General features: G+C 38.4%; 2 protein-coding genes across 2 annotated transcripts in view; one reads left to right on the top strand and one right to left on the bottom strand.

The window, feature by feature from the left end:
* The window catches only part of MSR1 (macrophage scavenger receptor 1), a 47,361-nt gene extending 31,104 nt beyond the window's left edge, over nucleotides 1-16,257 (bottom strand). Inside the window, exons 1-5 of the mRNA XM_050947947.1 lie at nucleotides 16,152-16,257; nucleotides 13,701-13,811; nucleotides 7,501-7,916; nucleotides 5,076-5,169; nucleotides 1,405-1,415 (exon numbers count right to left, since the gene is read on the bottom strand). Of these exons, the coding sequence (XP_050803904.1) occupies nucleotides 1,405-1,415; nucleotides 5,076-5,169; nucleotides 7,501-7,916; nucleotides 13,701-13,811; nucleotides 16,152-16,257 (738 nt within the window). The remainder of the gene's footprint in view (nucleotides 1-1,404; nucleotides 1,416-5,075; nucleotides 5,170-7,500; nucleotides 7,917-13,700; nucleotides 13,812-16,151) is intronic.
* Nucleotides 1-19,374, top strand: part of LOC127048252 (uncharacterized) — a 519,587-nt gene that overhangs the window by 98,098 nt on the left and 402,115 nt on the right. The gene's annotated exons all lie outside the window — the stretch shown is intronic.

The raw sequence follows: 19,374 nt of genomic DNA, 5'->3' as shown, positions 1-19,374 counted from the left end.
TATTTGTTTGTTTTTGTGTTTTTAAAATGAAATGATTTGTCTTCATCTAAAACAAAAAAATAAGCAAAGTCAAGTGTCTAGTATGCCATAGATACCACCAACATACAGTTATCAGCTTGGTTGCACCAGTTATTAGGCGGCTGGGAAGATTGTTCAGCAAGCTAATATGAACTAGATCCATATACAATGGTTCATATTTTCTGAATTTAAAGCAAATCTTTTCTGTACAGTAGGGTTTAGATTCGACCAAATAAACTTTCACCTGGCTCTGCACATGATCGTAAATGTTACTTTACTGAGTATTCAGTACGTGTACCTTGTTCCCAGTATTATTCATTATGTGACAGCCAATGTACTTCTTAGTCAATGAGCTCCTTCTACACCAGAGGTCAGCAACTTTTCAGAAGTGGTGTGCCGAGTGTTCATTTATTCACTCTAATTTAAGGTTTCGCGTGCCAGTAATACATTTTAATGTTTTTCGAGGTCTCTTTCTATAAGTCTATATTATATAACTAAACTATTGTTGTATGTAAAGTAAATAAGGTTTTAAAAATGTTTAAGAAGCTTCATTTAAAATTAAATTAAAATGCAGAGCCTCCCAGACAGGTGGACAGGACCCAGGCAGTGTGAGTGCCACTGAAAATCAGCTCGCGTGCCACCTTTGGCATGTATGCCATAGGTTGCCTACCCCTGTTCTACACCTTGATCTCCTGACACCTTTATCACCTTTAAAAGAATTGGACATGATACACCGTTACTGTAAATCATGAATTTCTTACATAAGTGAAAGGATAGGCTTATCATTTTTCATTAGCAGTATTCAGAAAAAGATCAATCTGTCATTGTGGTGGTTCAAACACTGCAACATTGATAAGGATACTACTGCATACAAGTGATAGAAAACTAAGTATAGCCCCCATTTAGGACGCTTAACCAAAGACCTAGAGGTTGGAGTTTCTAAACCTTAATACCTGAAACACAGAAGGTCATGTTTGGGTGGAATGCACAGGAAAGGAACTAAAGGTGAGAGAAGAAGATGAAAAGGAAACAGCATAGCTACTTTATGCAACTGAGGGTACGTCTACACTACAGGATTATTCTGATTTTACATAAACCGGTTTTGTAAAACAGATTGTATAAAGTCGAGTGCACGCGGCTACACTAAGCACATTAATTCTGCGGTGTGCGTCCATAGTCTGAGGCTAGCATCGATTTCTGGAGCGTTGCACTGTGGGTAGCTATTCTGTAGCTATCCCATAGTTCCCGCAATCTCCCCCGCCCCTTAGAATTCTGGGTTGAGATCCCAGTGCCTAATGGGACAAAAATCATTGTCGCAGGTGGTTCTGGGTAAATGTCATCACTCATTCCTTCTTCCGGGAAAGCAATGACAGACAATCATTTCACCCCCTTTTTCCCTGGATTGCCCTGGCAGACGCCATAGCATGGCAACCATGGAGCCCATTCAGCTTTTTTTTTACTGTCACCGTATGTGTACTGGATGCCACTAACAGAGGTATTACTACAGCGCTACACAGCAGCAGTCATTTGCTTTTGCATGATAGCAGAGACGGTTATCAGTTATTCTGTACCGTCTGCTGCCATTGTAAATTGGCACTAAGCTGACTGTTATCTGTCGTTCTGTACTGTCTGCTACTATCATGGGTGCCCCTGGCTGAGATCGGCCAGGGGCACAAAGGCAAAACTGGGAATGACTCCCCGAGTCAATCCCTCCTTTATGGTTTCTAAAAATAGAGTCAGTCCTGCCTAGGATATGGGGCAAGTGTACTAGAGAACCAGTGTATCAGAGAGCACAGCTGCTCCGTGTCAGATCCCACAAAAATGATGAGCTGCATGCCATTCACGGGGAGTACCCCTGCAACAACCCCACCGGTTGCTTCCCTCCTCCCCTAACATTCCTGGGCTACTGTGGCAGTGTCCCCCCCATTTCTGTCATGAAGTTATAAAGAATGCAGGAATAAGAAACACTGACTTGTTAGTGAGATAAAATGAGGGGGAGGCAGCCTCCTGCTGCTATGACAGTCCAGGCAGGACATTAAGCAGTGCGGGGGAGAGGAGCCCAGCATCCCGCTGCTATGATAGTCCAGGCAGTACAGAATCTTTTCTTTACACAGGAAAGGGAGGGGGCTGATGGAGCTCAGCCCCCACTTGCTATGATGAGAATGGTTACCAGCCATTCTGTACCATCTACTGGGAATGATCAGGAATCATTCCTATTTTTACCCAGGAGCCCTCGGCCAGCCTCACCTGAGGCCAGCCAGGAGCACTCACGGGCTGATGATGACAACAGATAGCAGTCATATTGTACCATCTGCCACCGGGAAGGGGAGAGGAGCAGGTACCGCTCTTCACTGCTGCAGCATCGCGTCTACCACCAGCATTCAGTAGACATAGGGTGACTTTGAAAAAAGTCAAGGAACGATTTCTTTCCCTTTTCTTTCACCTGGTGGGGGGAGGGAGTAAATTGTCGAGCTCTATCCTGAACCATGCCCGACAATGTGTTTGAACCTACAGGCACTGGGATTTCAGCCAAGAATGCAAATAGTTTTCAGAGACTGCTGTGGACTGTGGGATAGCTGGAGTCCTCAGTACCCCCTCCCTCCCTCTATGAGCATCCATTTGATTCTTTGGCTTTCCGTTACGCTTGTCAGGCAGCACTGTGTAGCCTGGAGACTTTTTTCAAACGCTTTGGCATTTCGTCTTCTGTAACGGAGCTCTGATAGAACAGATTTGTCTCCCCATACAGCGATCAGATCCAGTATCTCCCGTAAGGTCCATGCTGGAGCTCTTTTTGGATTTGGGACTGCATCGCCACCCATGCTGATCAGAGCTCCATGCTGGGCAAACAGGAATTGTAATTCAAAAGTTCGCGGGGCTTTTCCTGTTTACCTGGCCACTGCATCCGAGTTCTGATTGCTGTCCAGAGTGGTTACAGTGGTGCACTGTGGGATATCGCCCAAAGTCCAATACCGTCTATTTGCGGCCACACTAACCCTAATCCGATATGGTAATACCGATTTTAGCACTACTCCTCTCGTTGGGGAGGAGTACAAAAACCGATTTAAAGAGCCCTTTATATCGATATAAAGGGCCTCGTAGTGTGGACGGGTGTGCTGTTAAATCGGTTTAAAGCTGCCAAAATCGGTTTAAATGCATAGCGTAGATCAGGCCTGAGTGAAAAAGTGCATTGTCATAGCAATATTCAAAGCAACATATAAGAATGTGTTCATTAGAATAATGCCTAAAGAATTCAACAAAGATATAATAAAAAGGAGGAAAACAACTACACGATCTTTGAAACACATTTTACTCCACTGTAAATGGTCAGGTTTCTTTCTAAAAGTATAAACTGCTTAGCTGTCAAAGAATGGGGAAGATTATTACTTTTTTATCATATGTTTTCAGCGTAAAATCTGATACTTTGTGTAAATCAACTGCAATAATATATATATGTTGCTCCATAATATACACATACCTTTACTTCTGTTTAGGTTTATTTTCTCTGTTTTTGAAGACTAAATCAACCCTGCAGTTTGCTATTGTCAACCTGCAGCTTGCAATGTCAAACGCACATTCTCACACTGGTTCCGATAAGAACCAGTCTAATTTCTTTAATTCTCTAACAGTGTCAATATCATTGCAGGACCTTGTTATGTCATTTGACATAACCAACCAGAGCAATGCAAAACATCTGCAATTATAAACATTACCATTAGATGGGTACATTGTATATTATTCATGTGAGTGTTACACCATAATAGGTGGTTTTGTTACAACAAGAAACATGAAATAGAGATTTGGAATTTTTTTTAACTGAAAAATTTAAAGTATTTTCCTTTTGTTTCAGTGAGAATTTGAAAATAAAGTTTGATCTCATGAGAAAATAGTCTGGAAAAATGTTTATTTTTTCTGCTTGTTGTCTGATCATGCTTTCATTTACTTCTTGATAATTTTCTAGCTTTTTCACATTAATTGTCTCTCTCAAGAACAATCAGCCTATAGACCTGATGTGACAATTATCCTCACCATCTTCATTTGGAGTTAAGGGAAGTAAAGTTAAACGAATGTGCAGTCCAATGTGTGCCTATAATTGCATTTTTAATCTACCAATTTAATTGTATAACTTTCCATTTTTTCAAGACTAATGCTCTCTGAAAGATAATTAAGTATAAAATTGAGAAAAAAAATCCAGACAGCCCTAGACATTTAATTCCCTTGGCAAATAGAAAGAATGACATTTAGGTCATTATTCTGCACTGAAGATCATGTGGGTAGATCTCCATTGAAGTCAAAGGGTTTCTGCCAAGTTTCAGGAGTTAGTGCATGAAGTTAGTGCAGAATCTGGCCTTCAGCAATCTGTGAGCCTAACTCATCACAGTGATGTTCCAGCTTTTTCTTGTTGTAACACCATTGAAATCAAAGGACTTACACATATGTAAAACTGGAGTAACACAATAGCAAATCAGGGAGCTTCTCAAAAAGAATAGACATTTATATAAATAATAGCATTTCATGAATCAGCTTAAGGCTTAGCAATGCTCATGCTTCAGGGTTCACCAGCAAGGGTGAGGAATGAATTTACCCCTATAAAGTAGTATTGCCTCATTCGGCAAATATGAAGCCTCCATCATAGGCCACTGCTGGAATCAGAAGACTGAATTAGATGGACCATTGTTCTGTTTTGCTACAGTAATTCTAATCTTGCTAATAATTATTACCTACTTGAACCTGTAAACACAAATGAGCATAACACTAAATTCAGGAATAAGTGTTTGCAGGATTGGAATCTATGGGAATTGACATTGCTTGAGAAATATGTCCTCTATTTACCACCACAGCACGTACAGGATCGCAGTTACAGTGACAGCTTCCCTTATCTGTTTAAACCCTGTCCTTTCTTGCCACTTATGATAACTTTTAAATATTTTTAACCTAGTCTCATTACAAGAACCACCAGAAATTACCTTGCACTAATGTAATATTTCTTAATGCTACTGATTGCTCCCAGTCTTTTAATCTGAGGTCATTTGTGATATTATTCAAAAATTTCACTTCACCTTTAATGTCCTGCTCCAGATTGCTTTGTTGTTGTTTTATGGTAACAATGGTTGCTGATGTGTTGTACCAATGATCCCACAGGTTTGTGATAGCCTGTAAAAATATATTAGCATCATTAGGTATTTCATTCTAACACTGATGGTCCAAGACTTTACTCATTTGAGTAATCCCTTTTAATTTTTTTTATATTGTTTGGGATAGACATGGCAAATAAAGAAAAGTGAGAAAAGAATCTGCCTGGGAATAAATCAATTATGCCAATGAGAAAAGACCACTCCCTTGAGCAAGGTTTCACAAGTTTGTGCCCCGTATTGATATTAAGACATTAAAATTCATTAAAACTCAAATAATATTTGCTGGCAGTTCAGGATTTCTTGTGCAAATACAGTGTTGTTCAGTTATTAGAAATCAGGTTAGTCTTCCCTAGAACATTACCAAATTATTTCAAACTCTTAGTAGACTATGTCAGATTCTTTCCAACTTGACGGAGGTGGCCAATATACACAATGCAAGGTGGATGGGCTTTTCAGAAGTGCTCAGTGTTGGCCTTACTCTTCTCCTATTGAGGTCTATCTAGCTTGCAAAATGCCATATAAAACTGAGGCTCAGTTTTTCCAGCCTCACTCATGTAGAGTAATACTTTTTTTTTCCCAAGCAGAGCAGCTCTATGCCATTCCTACTCTGTGGAGGGGGCATTTTGGGGAAAAGGGAGTCTTTGAGTATGTTTACACAGCAATTAAAAACTTGCAGCTGGCCTGAGTCAGCTGACTCAGGTTAAGGGGCTCAGGCTAAGAGAATATTCAATTGTGGTGTAGATGTTCTGGCTCCAAGCTCATAAGGTCCTAGAGATTCATCTCAAGCCCGAATCTGAATGTCTACACGACAGTTAAACAGCCCCTTAGCCCAAGTCTCATGAGCCTAAGTCAGTTGACACAGGCCAGCTGTACTTTTTAAAAGCAGCATAGACATACCCTCTATGTCCTTGTGATCCTCAGCTGCTTTAAGTTATGCTAGGGATCAGCTCATTCTCCTGAGAGACTCTCAAACAGAAGGAATGCAAAGCTGCCTTAAAGCCCCACCCACTGTTTAGTTGCACTGAATGTATCTTGGCCAGCTGAGGTTTTTGCCCAGGAAGCAGAAAGTGATTATGAAGTGTTACCATTATAATTTTGCAGCATTTTGCATTCATTTTGCACGTGTGAATGACTAGTTTAGAATGTGGTCCTTGGTTTTTAACATTTAGTTAAGTACAGTACCTGCATGGTTATGCTTGAAAACTTGCTGCACAAAAAAGGGTACATTATATTTGTCTAAAAGAAATAGTTATGTCTGATCGTTTATTATATTGACTAGTGTACAGGACTATAGTCACTAGTAAGAGTTTCTGGGTACATTATTTCCAAACTGTCTAAGTAACTTGGAAGTAGAATTGGGTGAAATTTTTTGGCCAATACTTTTTTTCCTCTGAAACATGCAGATTTGGATTGACAGAAACATTTAGTGAATTCAAGTCCATTTCATTGAATTATCTCAGCTGAAAAAGCAAACAAAAGTTCTGAAAAAAAATCTTGTTCTGACATTTTTTAAACAAAATGTTTATTTTTTTTATTTGAAATGACTTTTCACTTTGAAATTTAATTCACTTTTATTTAAAAAAAATTTTAAAGCTTGAAAATGAAGCAAGATTCTTCCTTTCAGGTCAAATAATATGTTTTGTTTGCCCTCAACTATATATTATTTCAAATTTTCAGTTTGCCAAAAATTTTAAAACAGTTTCATTTTGGTTGAACCCAAAATGTTTTGGTTTTTTTTAATTTTCCATCAGTTATTTGCAAAGTTCTACTTCACAACCTAAGTCTCATTTACAAAAGTGATTTAGGCATTTAGAAAGCTATGTCCCATTGACTTTCAATGAGACTTACTCTCCTAAGGGACAGATTTTCAAAGGTATTTATTAATGCAACTAAAGATGCAGATAGATGCCTAGCAGGATTTTTAAAGCCTAAATCCTATTGGGATGTAAGTAAATGAACAAAATGTTAACCCACCAACATGATCTCTTTGGGACAGGGTGATTTTTCAAAAGGACATCCTTCCTTTTGTGGATGAAAATTAGGATAATTGCACTAATTATCTCATGGTCAGGTGCAAATCAGGTAAGTAGAAAGAGGTCTAGGTTGTCTGATTTGCATATGTAGTTCATTTTCCTGGTGCAAAAATATGAGAATGAATTTTGTAGGTATAAATTGCACTTGCAGAAAGAAAAGCTGTTCCCTCTGCCCTTCTGAAACTGTATTTCAAAATAAGTCATAAGAACAACAGTCTGACCATCTACAAGGCAAAGCTATTACCTTTTCTTTGCCAGTGGATGGGGGATCCTATCAATGCCTTAAATCTTGTGACAAAATCAATGTAGCTTCCTACCTCTTGCTGTTTAAGGAACTCTCCTGTGTATCTATTGTTCCTGTCTTCTGCAGCAGACTGAACATCAGCTAATGTCAAATTCAGAAACCTAAATGAGATCTGAACATCTTCTATCAGCCTCCGAAAAACTTGCATTGCTAAGGCTGAGGTGTTAATCTGAAGGCCAGCCTCCCAGAGCTTTTGTTCAGTTGCTGTGCTTAGATTTTGGATATGCTCTGACTTTTGGTGAAGGTTAGTTTTCAGCTCTGAAATCTCTTTAACAATTTTATGTAACGCTTCAGTGATGATTTTTCTCTGCTCTTCTTTTCCTTCTCTTGCTTTGCCAGGAGAATCTCCATTGAAGCTCTGTTGTATGTTATTCTCACTAACTAGATTAGTGTCATTCTTCAGGTTCTTTTCCATCTCGGACACGTGAACTGAATAAAGTTCCAAGTGAAAATACAACTGTTATTGCTAGTTCTTCAATTATTTAATCACACAGGGTTCTGAGATAATGAAATCAATAGATTAAGTATCAAGACTGTATAATTTGTTCTTAAAGAAGTTATCCAGGACCTCAGCATTCCTCCTATTACGGGTTAAAATTACTTTGTTCCCACAGAATTGGCATAGCATGTGAGATAAAAAATTTAAATAAACTGTATTGTAAGAGAACCACATGGACCTTTCTGAGTGTGATCTTATTGTTACCCTGGTCCTTTCCCTCAATCTTTTTTTTTCCCATCAGTGACCTAATTTATAGTTTTGTATTTGTTCTTAAACCTCTATCCTGCAAGGAGCGCCTGGGTAGTGTGCCCTGAGGGCAGGGACATGGGCCAGGGGCTGCTCTCAGGCCCACCGGCTGCTCTCAGGCCCACCAGCCCCCTGCCCAGGAGAGATGGAGGGTCCAGGGCTCCCCATAGAAGTCTAGGCTTCCTGTGCAGCTCATACCATGTCCCAGCTCCAGCTTCCAGCCTGGCCAGGGGGCAGAGGCTCAGGGCAAAAAGGAGGAGCAGGACCGGAGCCATTAAGAGAGACCAAGCCTCTTTATAAGGGGTGACTAAGACCCATCTCAGTTCCGGCACTGTGAAGAGCTTGGCACTGTGATCATCGGCTCCCCTGCTGTGAAGCGTAGCCTCTGGCTATACTACACTGCACTTGCCTCAGGCTTGCGGTTTTTGGGGGCAACATGGCCACCTGCCCCCCAAATTATGCCCATATTAAAAAATGGGCAAGCACGGACCCTTTAGTCCCCCTGGTTTTGACACCCCTGCCAAAGAGTTTCTCTCTCTCTTTGGTCCAATTAATATTTAATCATTATGCAAAGTGGAACAGCTTCAACAGGAGAGACTGAGAGAAAGATTTTGCAGTCTGATAGGACACTCACTTGCGATGTTCAAATTCATAAAGCACAATATTTTTCATAGTGATTAACCACTGGAAGAAACTACCAAGGAAAGTTGTGATTTGAACACATCAAACGATGGAGAAACCAAGACTGGATGCTTTTCTGGAAGATATGCTTTAGTCAAACACAACTTATTGGATTCAGTACAAGAGTAACTGTATGAAAATTCAATGCCTTATGCACACAGGGGTCAGCCTTGAGGATCTAATGATCCCTTCTGGTTTTAAAATCTATGAAATTATGAGAACTGCTCACTGGAAACAGGGCCAGCTCTAACTTTTTTGCCACCCCAAGAAAAAAAGAAGAGTGCAGCCCTGCTGTACCCCCCCTGCGAGCATCAAGTCCCTGCCCCCCCGCCACGCCCCCGCCCCCCTCTGAGCACCGCGCCAGCCCCTGCCCTGTCGAGAGCTGCGCCGCTGAAACAAAAAAAACCCTCCAACCCTGCCCCGACGAACCAAAAGAAAAACAAAAGAACTGAGCGTCGCCCTGCCCCGAGGTGCCTCCCCAAGCATATACTTGGTCGGCTGGTGCCTGGAGCTGGCCCTGACTGAAAAAAAAATCAGTGAAATTAATTTAAGTGGCTAACGTTAACCACCCACATTTTAAAAGTTTGTCCTTGAGCCTTGGGGGTAGAGATCATGGATAAAAATATGACAAAACCCCATTGATTTCAATGGGGCCGGGATTTCCTCCACATCTCTACATGTTTCGGTGAAGTGGCTTTCACAATTTGGATGCTTGAAAAAAACAAGAATAGACGTAATTAACACATAGAGCTTGTCTTAGTCCTTAAATGGAGCTCTTCTCTTCTGAATATAGATTTTGCTTTTCAAATCTGACATATATTTTGAAGCAGCCACTGATAATGACTCTTTTGGTGAAGTTAGTGTTTTTGAAAGGTGCTGGATTAACAGATAGAGATTTGAAGTCTTTTATTTATTCAAAGAACATATACAGCCTAGGTAGTTACATACAAATTTGCCAGTACTGCACACCAGTTTTCTCTGTGAAGGTCTAGAAAGACCACTTCTATCAAGGAAAGACTACGTTAATCTTTAAATTCATTCAGTCTCTCGATAGGATGGCCAACAGAGGAGCCAATTAATGTTTGTTGTGATGAGATGTTTCAGAGACATTCATAGCTGCTCAGTACTGCACACTTCTGGGATCTTTTTTATTTTTACCCCCACTGGTAAACTTGTGGGTGAGTAAATTAATGGCCACAAGTGTTAAGTGCCTTATGTGATACATGATGAGGCAGAGTTAAATCATCTATGTATTGTGTCATCTCTCTACTTCTCAGAACAATTCTGAAGAGATATAGAGGGGCAGGCTGATTTTTCAGCATCTATTTCATTGGAGACAAGTTCCACAACTTAATTCTAGATGCAGATAAACTGACACATGCTTATTATTCATGCCAGGCAGACACAGTGGGTTCTGTATTGTTGGTGAAATGGGTGCTAATGCAAACTGAAAAAAATACTCCCATTTTTAGAAATTTTGTCAGCATTAATAGTCAGTGATTGTAGTTTACATGAAACATTTTCGGATCAATCAATGTTAACCTTAAAAGTAGCTTGTTTGTAACTATTTCCTTTGTGTTTCCTTTAAAAGCTTTTTACTGGAAATGTTGCTCTGATTTCATTGAATAGGAGGCAGAGAGATTCCAGATTTTCAGTGGTTGGTTCAAGGCCCTGCATCCAAGCATGTAAACATGTTCAGCCAAATGTATCCCTGATGTAAATTCATTGACCTTATTGGAGTTACACCAGTGGTTAATCTAGTCTAATGGCTCTGTGTGACCATACATGAATCAGGAAATAACAGCTTCATTGGAGAGAAAGTAAATAGCACCTACACTAAGTGACTGTGGGGGGTTTTAAATATTTTTTGTGAACTATATCTTCTCAGTTCCACTCTTGTGACTCTCTCCCCAGGCACATTCACCCAACTGAGAAAGAAATTTGACTGTAACCTATGTATGAAAACTGTTATTGCAGGTTGTCGCAATTGCTAAAGTGATTTCTCCCAAATCTGTATGGAAACAGGTACTGTAAATTTCCAAGCAATATGAGAAAAGTGCCCTGGGTAAGTGGTTAGTGCCTGTGCTGCCATCCGGCAAACTGGGTTTGATTCTTTCTCTCTCATGCTTCAGGCTATTGGGGAGGGGAGGGCAAGTTTTGCAGAGTGAAGATATTCAGCTTGCAGTCCTAGAGCAGCACTTATAATAACAAATGTGACACTTGTGGAGAGCAAGAGCCTGACCAGGGCTCCCCTCACTCTTCATGGTCCCAGGCAGAAAGGCTAAAGCTCTTCCCATGATACACATGAGGTTTCAGAAGGATACTGAGTAATTGGTCTGATGTTAGTAGGATATTGTTGTATTACTCTCAGTATCTGGGGTGATGGGAGAAGTGGGGGAGGGAGGAGAAAAGAGAGGAGATATTGCATGAAATGGCGTTCCAGAGAGCCTCAAAGTAAACATAGTGCAGCATCCTGACCCGATTTGGCAATAGTTTCATTGTGGATTGCATCACTACATGACTACAGCTGTTTGACATTTTTCAAATTTTGATTTTTTTAACAAGTTTTTCTGGAGAAAATTCAAGACACCAGTTCTCCCTTCTGGTCCCCTAATTTTTGAATTTTTAAATGATTTTTCAGTCATCTCTTGGTGACACTGACTCATAATGTTTTATCATGACAATTGGGGCTTATTGAAAAATTTAGAACTAACTATTTTCCCATTGAAAAAAATAGATTTCGTCCACATTTAAATTTTCTGTGGGAAAAGACTGATTTTGGCAAAATATTCCACTGGGAAAATCTTTTTTTTTTTTTTTTTTTAGAGTCAGGTTGACATTTACTTCTGTATCCACCTGAGCCACTGTAGTGCCTCATGGTAGCTGTTGTTCTGGGTCCCTCCATCTCTCATGCTCATCTTTGGGGCACACTTTCTGATGGGACTACATTAGTCCTGATACAGGCCAGTCTATCTGTGACTGATCTGCCAATATGCTTCTTTGGACTCCTCATAGGACAGGGAGAGCAAAGCACTTTGATATGAACTTTCCCACTGTCTCTGTGTTGCATCATGATACACTGTATATGGGGAACAAAATGCAATGCAGATCTGGATGCCAGATAATTTTTATTTTCTTGTCAGTTCTTAGAAAGTCCCATTTTAATTGGTAAAAAGAAAATTACAATAGTCATAATGGTAAAAAATCTATTAAGTGTATCATAAAAAGAAATGAGTATAATAAAAGAATATTTTTTGTAGCAAAGAACATTTGAATGCCTCTCTGTACTCAGGATTTAATTAAGATGTACTGTAGGCTACTTTATTTAATATGTCAATATCGATTAAAGATTTGCACAGATTTTTTGCCACAAAACTCAAAAAATGACATCTTTTCCATAATGACAATTTTGGTGTTCCATTTATATTGTCTTGTGCCTTTCACAGCTCTGTCCAACCCACACACTTTTAATCTTTCAGTGTCTTTATTTGTGATTTCTAAAGGATATATTTACTTTGACTGTTTCTTTTCAGGGCTTTATCCAAAGTCAATGGTTTATTTCCATTAGCTTCAATGGTCTTCGAATCAGGCCCCCAATCATTACACAAAGGAGTTCAGTTATTTACATATTAATGGAATATTTTCAGGAAGATGTAGCCTTGCCTTATTAGCGATACAAAAAACCAGTTACTTGAAACATATATAAGGGACATGTTTATTCAGCAGTAAAGAACCTTTCTGAAAGAGAGAGAGTAAAATATCACTGTAAAATTTGGGAATTATGTACTATAAAAGACATTATTTTAACATAAGACAGCGCCAGCAAGGAAAGAATTTTAATGATCTTTAAACTTACACAGGAGAGTGGTTTTTATATACAGAAAAAATGCCCCAGTCCTGTAAGGAGCTCTATATTGGTGGATTCTTCACTCATGTGATGCGTCCATGGAAGTCAATGGCTCTGTGTCAGCACAAGTGGCCACCTATAAGCAGCATGGAACTCTATGCAACAGTAGGGTGTTAATATTGTACTTTGAAACAATGTTCAAGAACCATCAGAGGGCTCATAACTGACAGCTTTCTGTTAGATAGGATTAGTACATTTTAAGGCCTGAAGAGCCACATTGATCATCTAGTCAGACTTGCTACATAGGACAGAACACAGAATTTACTGCCCAACAATTTCTTCAGTGGAGGGAATTTATTTATTTATTTGGCTACGTATGTGAAAACTATCAAGCCCAATAATTTGTGATGGAACTAGAGCACGTCTTTTAGACAGACATCCAGACTCCATTTCAAATCTCCAAGTTATGATGAATTTACAGCTTCCTTCAATAGGCAGTGTCAATGGTTAATTAACTTTGCTGCTAAAATCTTGTGTCTTATTTCCAATTTGCATTAGCTTTGGATTTTCACCTGAAGGAATTACTCAATGGTGCTCCCAGAGGAAATGAAGGTTGGTTCTCAAGGGAGACAGAGAAAGGCAAACATGACAACCAGTATATCTACTCTAGTGCACAAAGAAGGCAGCATTGTTTTTCTGGAGCAGTGACAAATATGGGTGGATGGACACAACTACTGGGGCTTAGTTGATCCAGGAGCATTAACCATCACTGCATTAAATTTGACCCTAGTATACAGTGCACATTCAAATCTTAAGTCATACTTTAGCTCTTCACTGATGTAAAAATCATTCCAGGCATAATCATGCTTTACTAAATCTCTTGTTTAAGAAATACCCATTCCTGTTTGTTTCCTTTGGTATAATAAATAGAAATGTTTACCTGCTAGTTTGATGATTACGAAGACAATGGCAAACACAAGGAGATAGAGAACACTGAGGGCAAGCATAAAACATTTCTGTTTTCCTTGAATATCTGTAACCTTTTTTGGACCTGCAAAGAATTAGACATAGAGGTTTCAACCCCATTGCCCTTACTCAGGCAAGATTCCCACTGAAAATAATGGGAATTTTGCCTGAACAGACTATAGAAGGAGCCTGAATATATAATATTACACTGTAATTTTTCTTGATATTAAAAAATTTTAACCCCCCTAAAAACAACTTTAAAATAATCATGGGCTCTTAATTTAATAATAAAAATATTTCAGGAAACATGTTTTACAGTTGATAAGCACCAGTGATTTGAATAATAAAAAATAATGCCAATTCTCACAGTAGGACTAGTGGTCACCAAGATCACTAAGAAAGATAGATTTGTCTTCTGGTTCTCGCTACTAGATCAAGCACTCTTCTGACTCCAGTTTTCCCCTGAGATTTCTGCTTCTGTACTCACCTTCCTCCACCGCCACCACCACCGCCCAGTTCTTGATGTTAAAATGCCATCATTGTTCCCCTCTTAATTGACCTAAGGAAGAATATATAATACATCCTGGTGCTGTATTATCTTTCCCCTCTGGGGGAAAAAGGGCCCAGAAAGAAGCTACATCCGAGGCACGCTCTGGTAGGAGGAAGAAGGGATGGCACTAGAGGCCTGTTCAGTACAGAGGCAAATGGCCCCTAGGTGGATAAGCCAGGAATCGTGCAGATATCCACCCTCCAAATCTGCCTGGTTTGAGGGGCTGATGTATTCCACAGGGAAATAAACTCCAGGCCCTAATGAAAGAATTGAGAGGAAGTTAGTGAGGGGATCATTAGATACTTTCCTCAGATAAAGCTCATCCCTATGAGTTTTTCTTGGGGGCATAGGCAAAATCTGGGATGGTGAAATTACCCTGCGAAAGCTGGTAACATTGTATGACACTATTAGCTGAAACAGGATTTTATTTTAAACAGAAGTATATAAAGGAAAGATAAGTGAATAGCCCTCACTTATTTCTCAGTTTTAAACTACACTAAGTATTGAATGCTATTGCAATGGATTCAAGAAATAAGGTAGTATGAGAGGTAAGAGAGAGACTAAAAGTAAATGTATGGCTGGTTATCAAGTTTAAACTTTGCTTTCATTTTTTTCAAAGCTTCAATATCAAATCTCTGGTGCTATAGTTCTCTTCATGAAATCCCTCAAGGATATTTGTATTTATAATTTATATTACAATGACTAAATTACAAGAGGCAAGTTCCAAGTTAACAGGGTTTTGGGTTCAGTTTTTTGTTATTTTACAGTTGGATATTGCATTGAAAAAGTCTTTTGGAATAATTGTTGCTTTTTGAAAGAAAATAATATGTTTCTCTAATTTTAGGAATTGGGGTAGCAGACACATACCAAACTAGATTGCAGGAGTTTCAGGTACCTCCAGTGTTTTAGTATCTAAACATAATGGCCTTTCTTAAAGGGCAAATATTTTGATACACAGGACCAGATTTCAGATTCTGGCTTTGCTGACAGTCCAAACAGGCCATAAAGTCTTGTTAAGTGAGCAACTGAAAATTCTCCCAGCATGGAAAATTACATGGCTGTCTTAGAGCTGAGTCATCTATTCGTGGCTCCAATAGAGGGAGAATGATGGGGAAGGAGGCATGGCCAATACATTCCCAGGGTATGGAACAGACCCCGTGGGGCCATTGAGAAGGGGCATTATATAGAGCAGGGGTCAGCAACCTTTCAGAATTGGTGTGCCGAGTCTTCATTTATTCACTCTAATTTAAGGTTTCATGTGCCAGTAATACATTTTAACATTTTTAGAAGGTCTTTTTCTATAAGTCTATAATACAACAATAGTTTAGTTATATATGTAAAGTAAATAAGGTTTTTTTAAAATATTTAAGAAACTTCATTTAAAATTAAATTAAAATGCAGAGCCCCCTGGACCAGTGGCCAGGACCTGGGCAGTGTGAGTGCCACTGAAAATCAGCTAGCGTGCCGCCTTCGGCATCTGTGCCATAGGTTGCCTACCACTGATATAGAGTACCCTCAAGGAAAGGGCTGATCTAAGTTGTGCCATGAGCCAGATTGACTCCTGGAAACTTTGGGGCTGGAATAAAGATTTCAATCCCTCCATACCATTTGACCATTGGATTTGTAAGAGCATCTCCACATAGCCACAATAGGCAGATGACTAAACAGTGTTCATATAGGATTTAAAAGGTGCAGATGAATTTCATCCTAAGTGAGTAACATAGTCAATATAAAACAAGTAATGTGTCTTTTCAAAAGGAAAATAATCTAGGAAGAAGTCTATCATTTTCCACTGAAATCTTTTAAATAATAAATGTAATTCTCTGATGATGTAGGAATGAGCAGGGAGTCATTCTATTCATGCGAAGTACTTACGTAGTGAAAGCAATGCTTTCTCAGACAGGGTTTCAAATTTGACGCAATCAAAATGCCGGTCTGTGCAGAAAATTCCATCTGAATGATCTTCCTCACAACTTGCCATATTTTGAATGTCATAGGCTAAAATAGTGCATATATATTTTAAATCTTTTTTACATAGATGTTTCTTCACAAATAACAGCTTAATCAAACATTAAGGCCTCAGCTTAGGAAAGCATTTATGCATGTACTTGAGTTCACTGAATTCTCACTCTCTAACTGAATGAGAACATACCCCCAAAATGGTAGTTCTCTTCTTCTAATAGAATGTTATGGGTTATTGACCTCTTGTAGATCAAAGCTTTAGATCTCAAAGTGTTGTGCAAAGGAGAACACTACCATTATCCCTAGTGGCCTGAGACAACTGTGAGATTTTGTATAATGAGGGAAAGTTCCCCCCCTGACAGTTGCAAGCAAATGTTATCCACCCTGAAACAGGATATTTATCACACACATAGCTTCCTTCTCCTTATACAGCTAATATCATTAGTGGTTAAGTTATAGAAACTCCTTAAAATCTAGCCAAAATAGGTCTCTTTAAAAACAAACACACAAAACAAAAGATTAGTAATTATGCCTGTTGTATGGGGTGGTTCTGCAATTTGGACAAGAATCAGTTAGGAACTGTGATGAGACCAAAAATCATTTTTAATTTTAATCTACAGTAAATAGAATGTTAATCAAAGTTTTCATAGGACATTAGTATATTAACATAATATCTTCTAACACCCAGACATGCCAGTGCCCAGAGAGCTGTTATGAGGACCAGAAAATATCATTTCTGCTTTTGTGGCAGTGAAATTTCATTGTACTGATGAGTCTTGGGGAACTAAATATAGGGTTAAAAAACTTGCATGTGATGGACTCAGATAAATATGTACTAAGCTTCTCTATTTCTAAGAGAAATATTCCTGATATCTTAAAACTGTGGTGCATTATTCAGAAGCCAGTGCTGAAATGATAACCTGCTCAGAAATATTCAAATGAAACCACACGAGTTTACTTTCTTAGCTCCTGCAGTAATTCAACTGCATTAAATTATCCCTTTCAAAATTTAATCCTGAATTGATATAATTAAATACTACAACTGGATACAAGATAGATCTAATAAAAAAGGTTGCAACTGAGATTGCTTATCTTCTCTGCTACCACAACTGACTGGGTGAGGAATTTCCAATTACAGGTAAAGAACTTAAATGTCTGCTGAGCACGTATAATCTATAACAAAGCCCACTCCCAGCAAAAGTGAAGCATATCAACAATACAATCAGTATATGAACAGGAGCCCAAAAGTAAATGAGATGAAAAGTATTAAACAACTTTGAAAAATATTGCAGAAGTCAGAGCTTAACTTGTTTTAGATTAAGCTAATCCTTTTGAAAGGCTTTCCAGTTTCTTCAAAAAGAAAAGAAAAGAAAAATCACTGACTCTAACTTCAGTGTAAAAGTTCACTTGAAACATTGATGATACCTATATTTATTGGAGGTGGGAGGAGTAGACTCAATCTTTTATTTATTTCTATTTGGGAGGTGAGGGAGGTTATTAGTGAGAACACTAATGAGAGAACAGATGAAAGGGAAAGTTTTGAGGAACTAAGAGTATTGTAAATTTTGGGCTTGAGTTACTAAAAATCCAGATTACAATATTTAATAGTTTGCATGTTGATTATCCACAACAATTTTGATTTTTTAAAAGCAATTTGATGATGTTTTAGTGCAGGAAACCATAAGAAATTTCATTTATGATTTACTATGCTAGTTACATGTATACAAGTCAAAGCTACTTGTTAGTATGCTTTGTAAACTAGATACAAATTATATATCCCATCTGCATGGATGGAAGAAAATACCATTTTTGTTTTGCTATCGTATATTGAAAGTAGACATTTCATTTCATATCCTATAAAGCTGTATGTGCATTTCCTACATTCACTCTGTCTTTCACATTTCTTTTCCCGCACTAACAATGTAACACCATGCACAGAGGTTACTATTAAAAGCCAACATTGTCCAACATATAGCACAAAATTATTTCCTATTCTAAGTTTAGGAGGAAACTATGGTATTTGAGATGGCACTCTGTGGTAACTGGATGGTGCTTATGAAATAAGAATAAATAACAGTTAGTAATGCTGATTTTTAAATGGGGACTATTGTATACAGTTAGAAACGCCTAGAAATGTTTAATTTGCAGTCCAGCAATTTGATACATTACAATAACTATGTTTGACAATCTACCCAGCATGACACAATTTCTTAATTTTAAAACATTACTAAAAGTACAAAGTAAGATATTCTCTTTAGGAAGAATATGCTTTCACAAAAATAATGGAGATTTCCAAAATTTATTCAGAGATAGAATACTGCCTTTCTTTGCTGATCTCACTGGATATTTATCTTCCCTTGAATCCTACATTATATATAACATTTTTCTATTAGCTGCTGAAGAAACTGAGCTGTAATAGAGGTGCCTTTTTAACACTGAGGGATGAAATGTATTTTTAGGACTTTCCCTTTTCTCATTAAAAAAGGATGAAAATGTGAGCAATAATTAAAAGATGTTTTTTACCTTTAGTCCCAATGGAAGAGAATTGACTTATGCAGCCTCTTTCTTTTCCGTAAAACCTGAAAACTGTGGTTATATAATACCTTTGCTTCCTCTTATTAAGAAAAGGAAATGAAATTTCCTCTTATGACTAGAGTTTTAAAAGCTGATGCAGCATCAATACTTATGTAGATACTTGAAGATAATATTAATAAGTTTATCCTTATGTGGATATCTCCCTGTGTATCAACATGAGAATACACCTTGGGATCTTCAACTCTGAGAATACAATTTTTAATAAGTAATTTGCAATAAGTCATTAGTACAACTGTTTAATTATAATTCTCTCATATATTATTTACCCCCCAATTATTGTGGAGATCATGGCTATGATCCTGCACAGATTTAGGCGTGTACTTAACTTGAATAGAATTTGTTTTCAGTTGTAGTATTTACATTTCAAAGATATGCATGTGCCTAAATCTTTGCAGTATCAGAGCAATAGTGTCCAAGTCTGTGCTCATAAATGTAGTGTATGGTTATTACTAATCATGGTGTCATATCCATGTGCAAGATCAGTGATCACCAACTGGTTGATTGCGATCGACTGGTCAAGCCTAGAGGATATCCCAGTCAA

Source organism: Gopherus flavomarginatus, chromosome 3 (genome assembly GCF_025201925.1).
Source record: "Gopherus flavomarginatus isolate rGopFla2 chromosome 3, rGopFla2.mat.asm, whole genome shotgun sequence".
Classification (NCBI taxonomy): domain Eukaryota; kingdom Metazoa; phylum Chordata; order Testudines; family Testudinidae; genus Gopherus; species Gopherus flavomarginatus.
The sequence above is the reverse complement of the archived record's forward strand: the minus strand, read 5'-3'. Positions and strand labels throughout refer to the sequence as shown.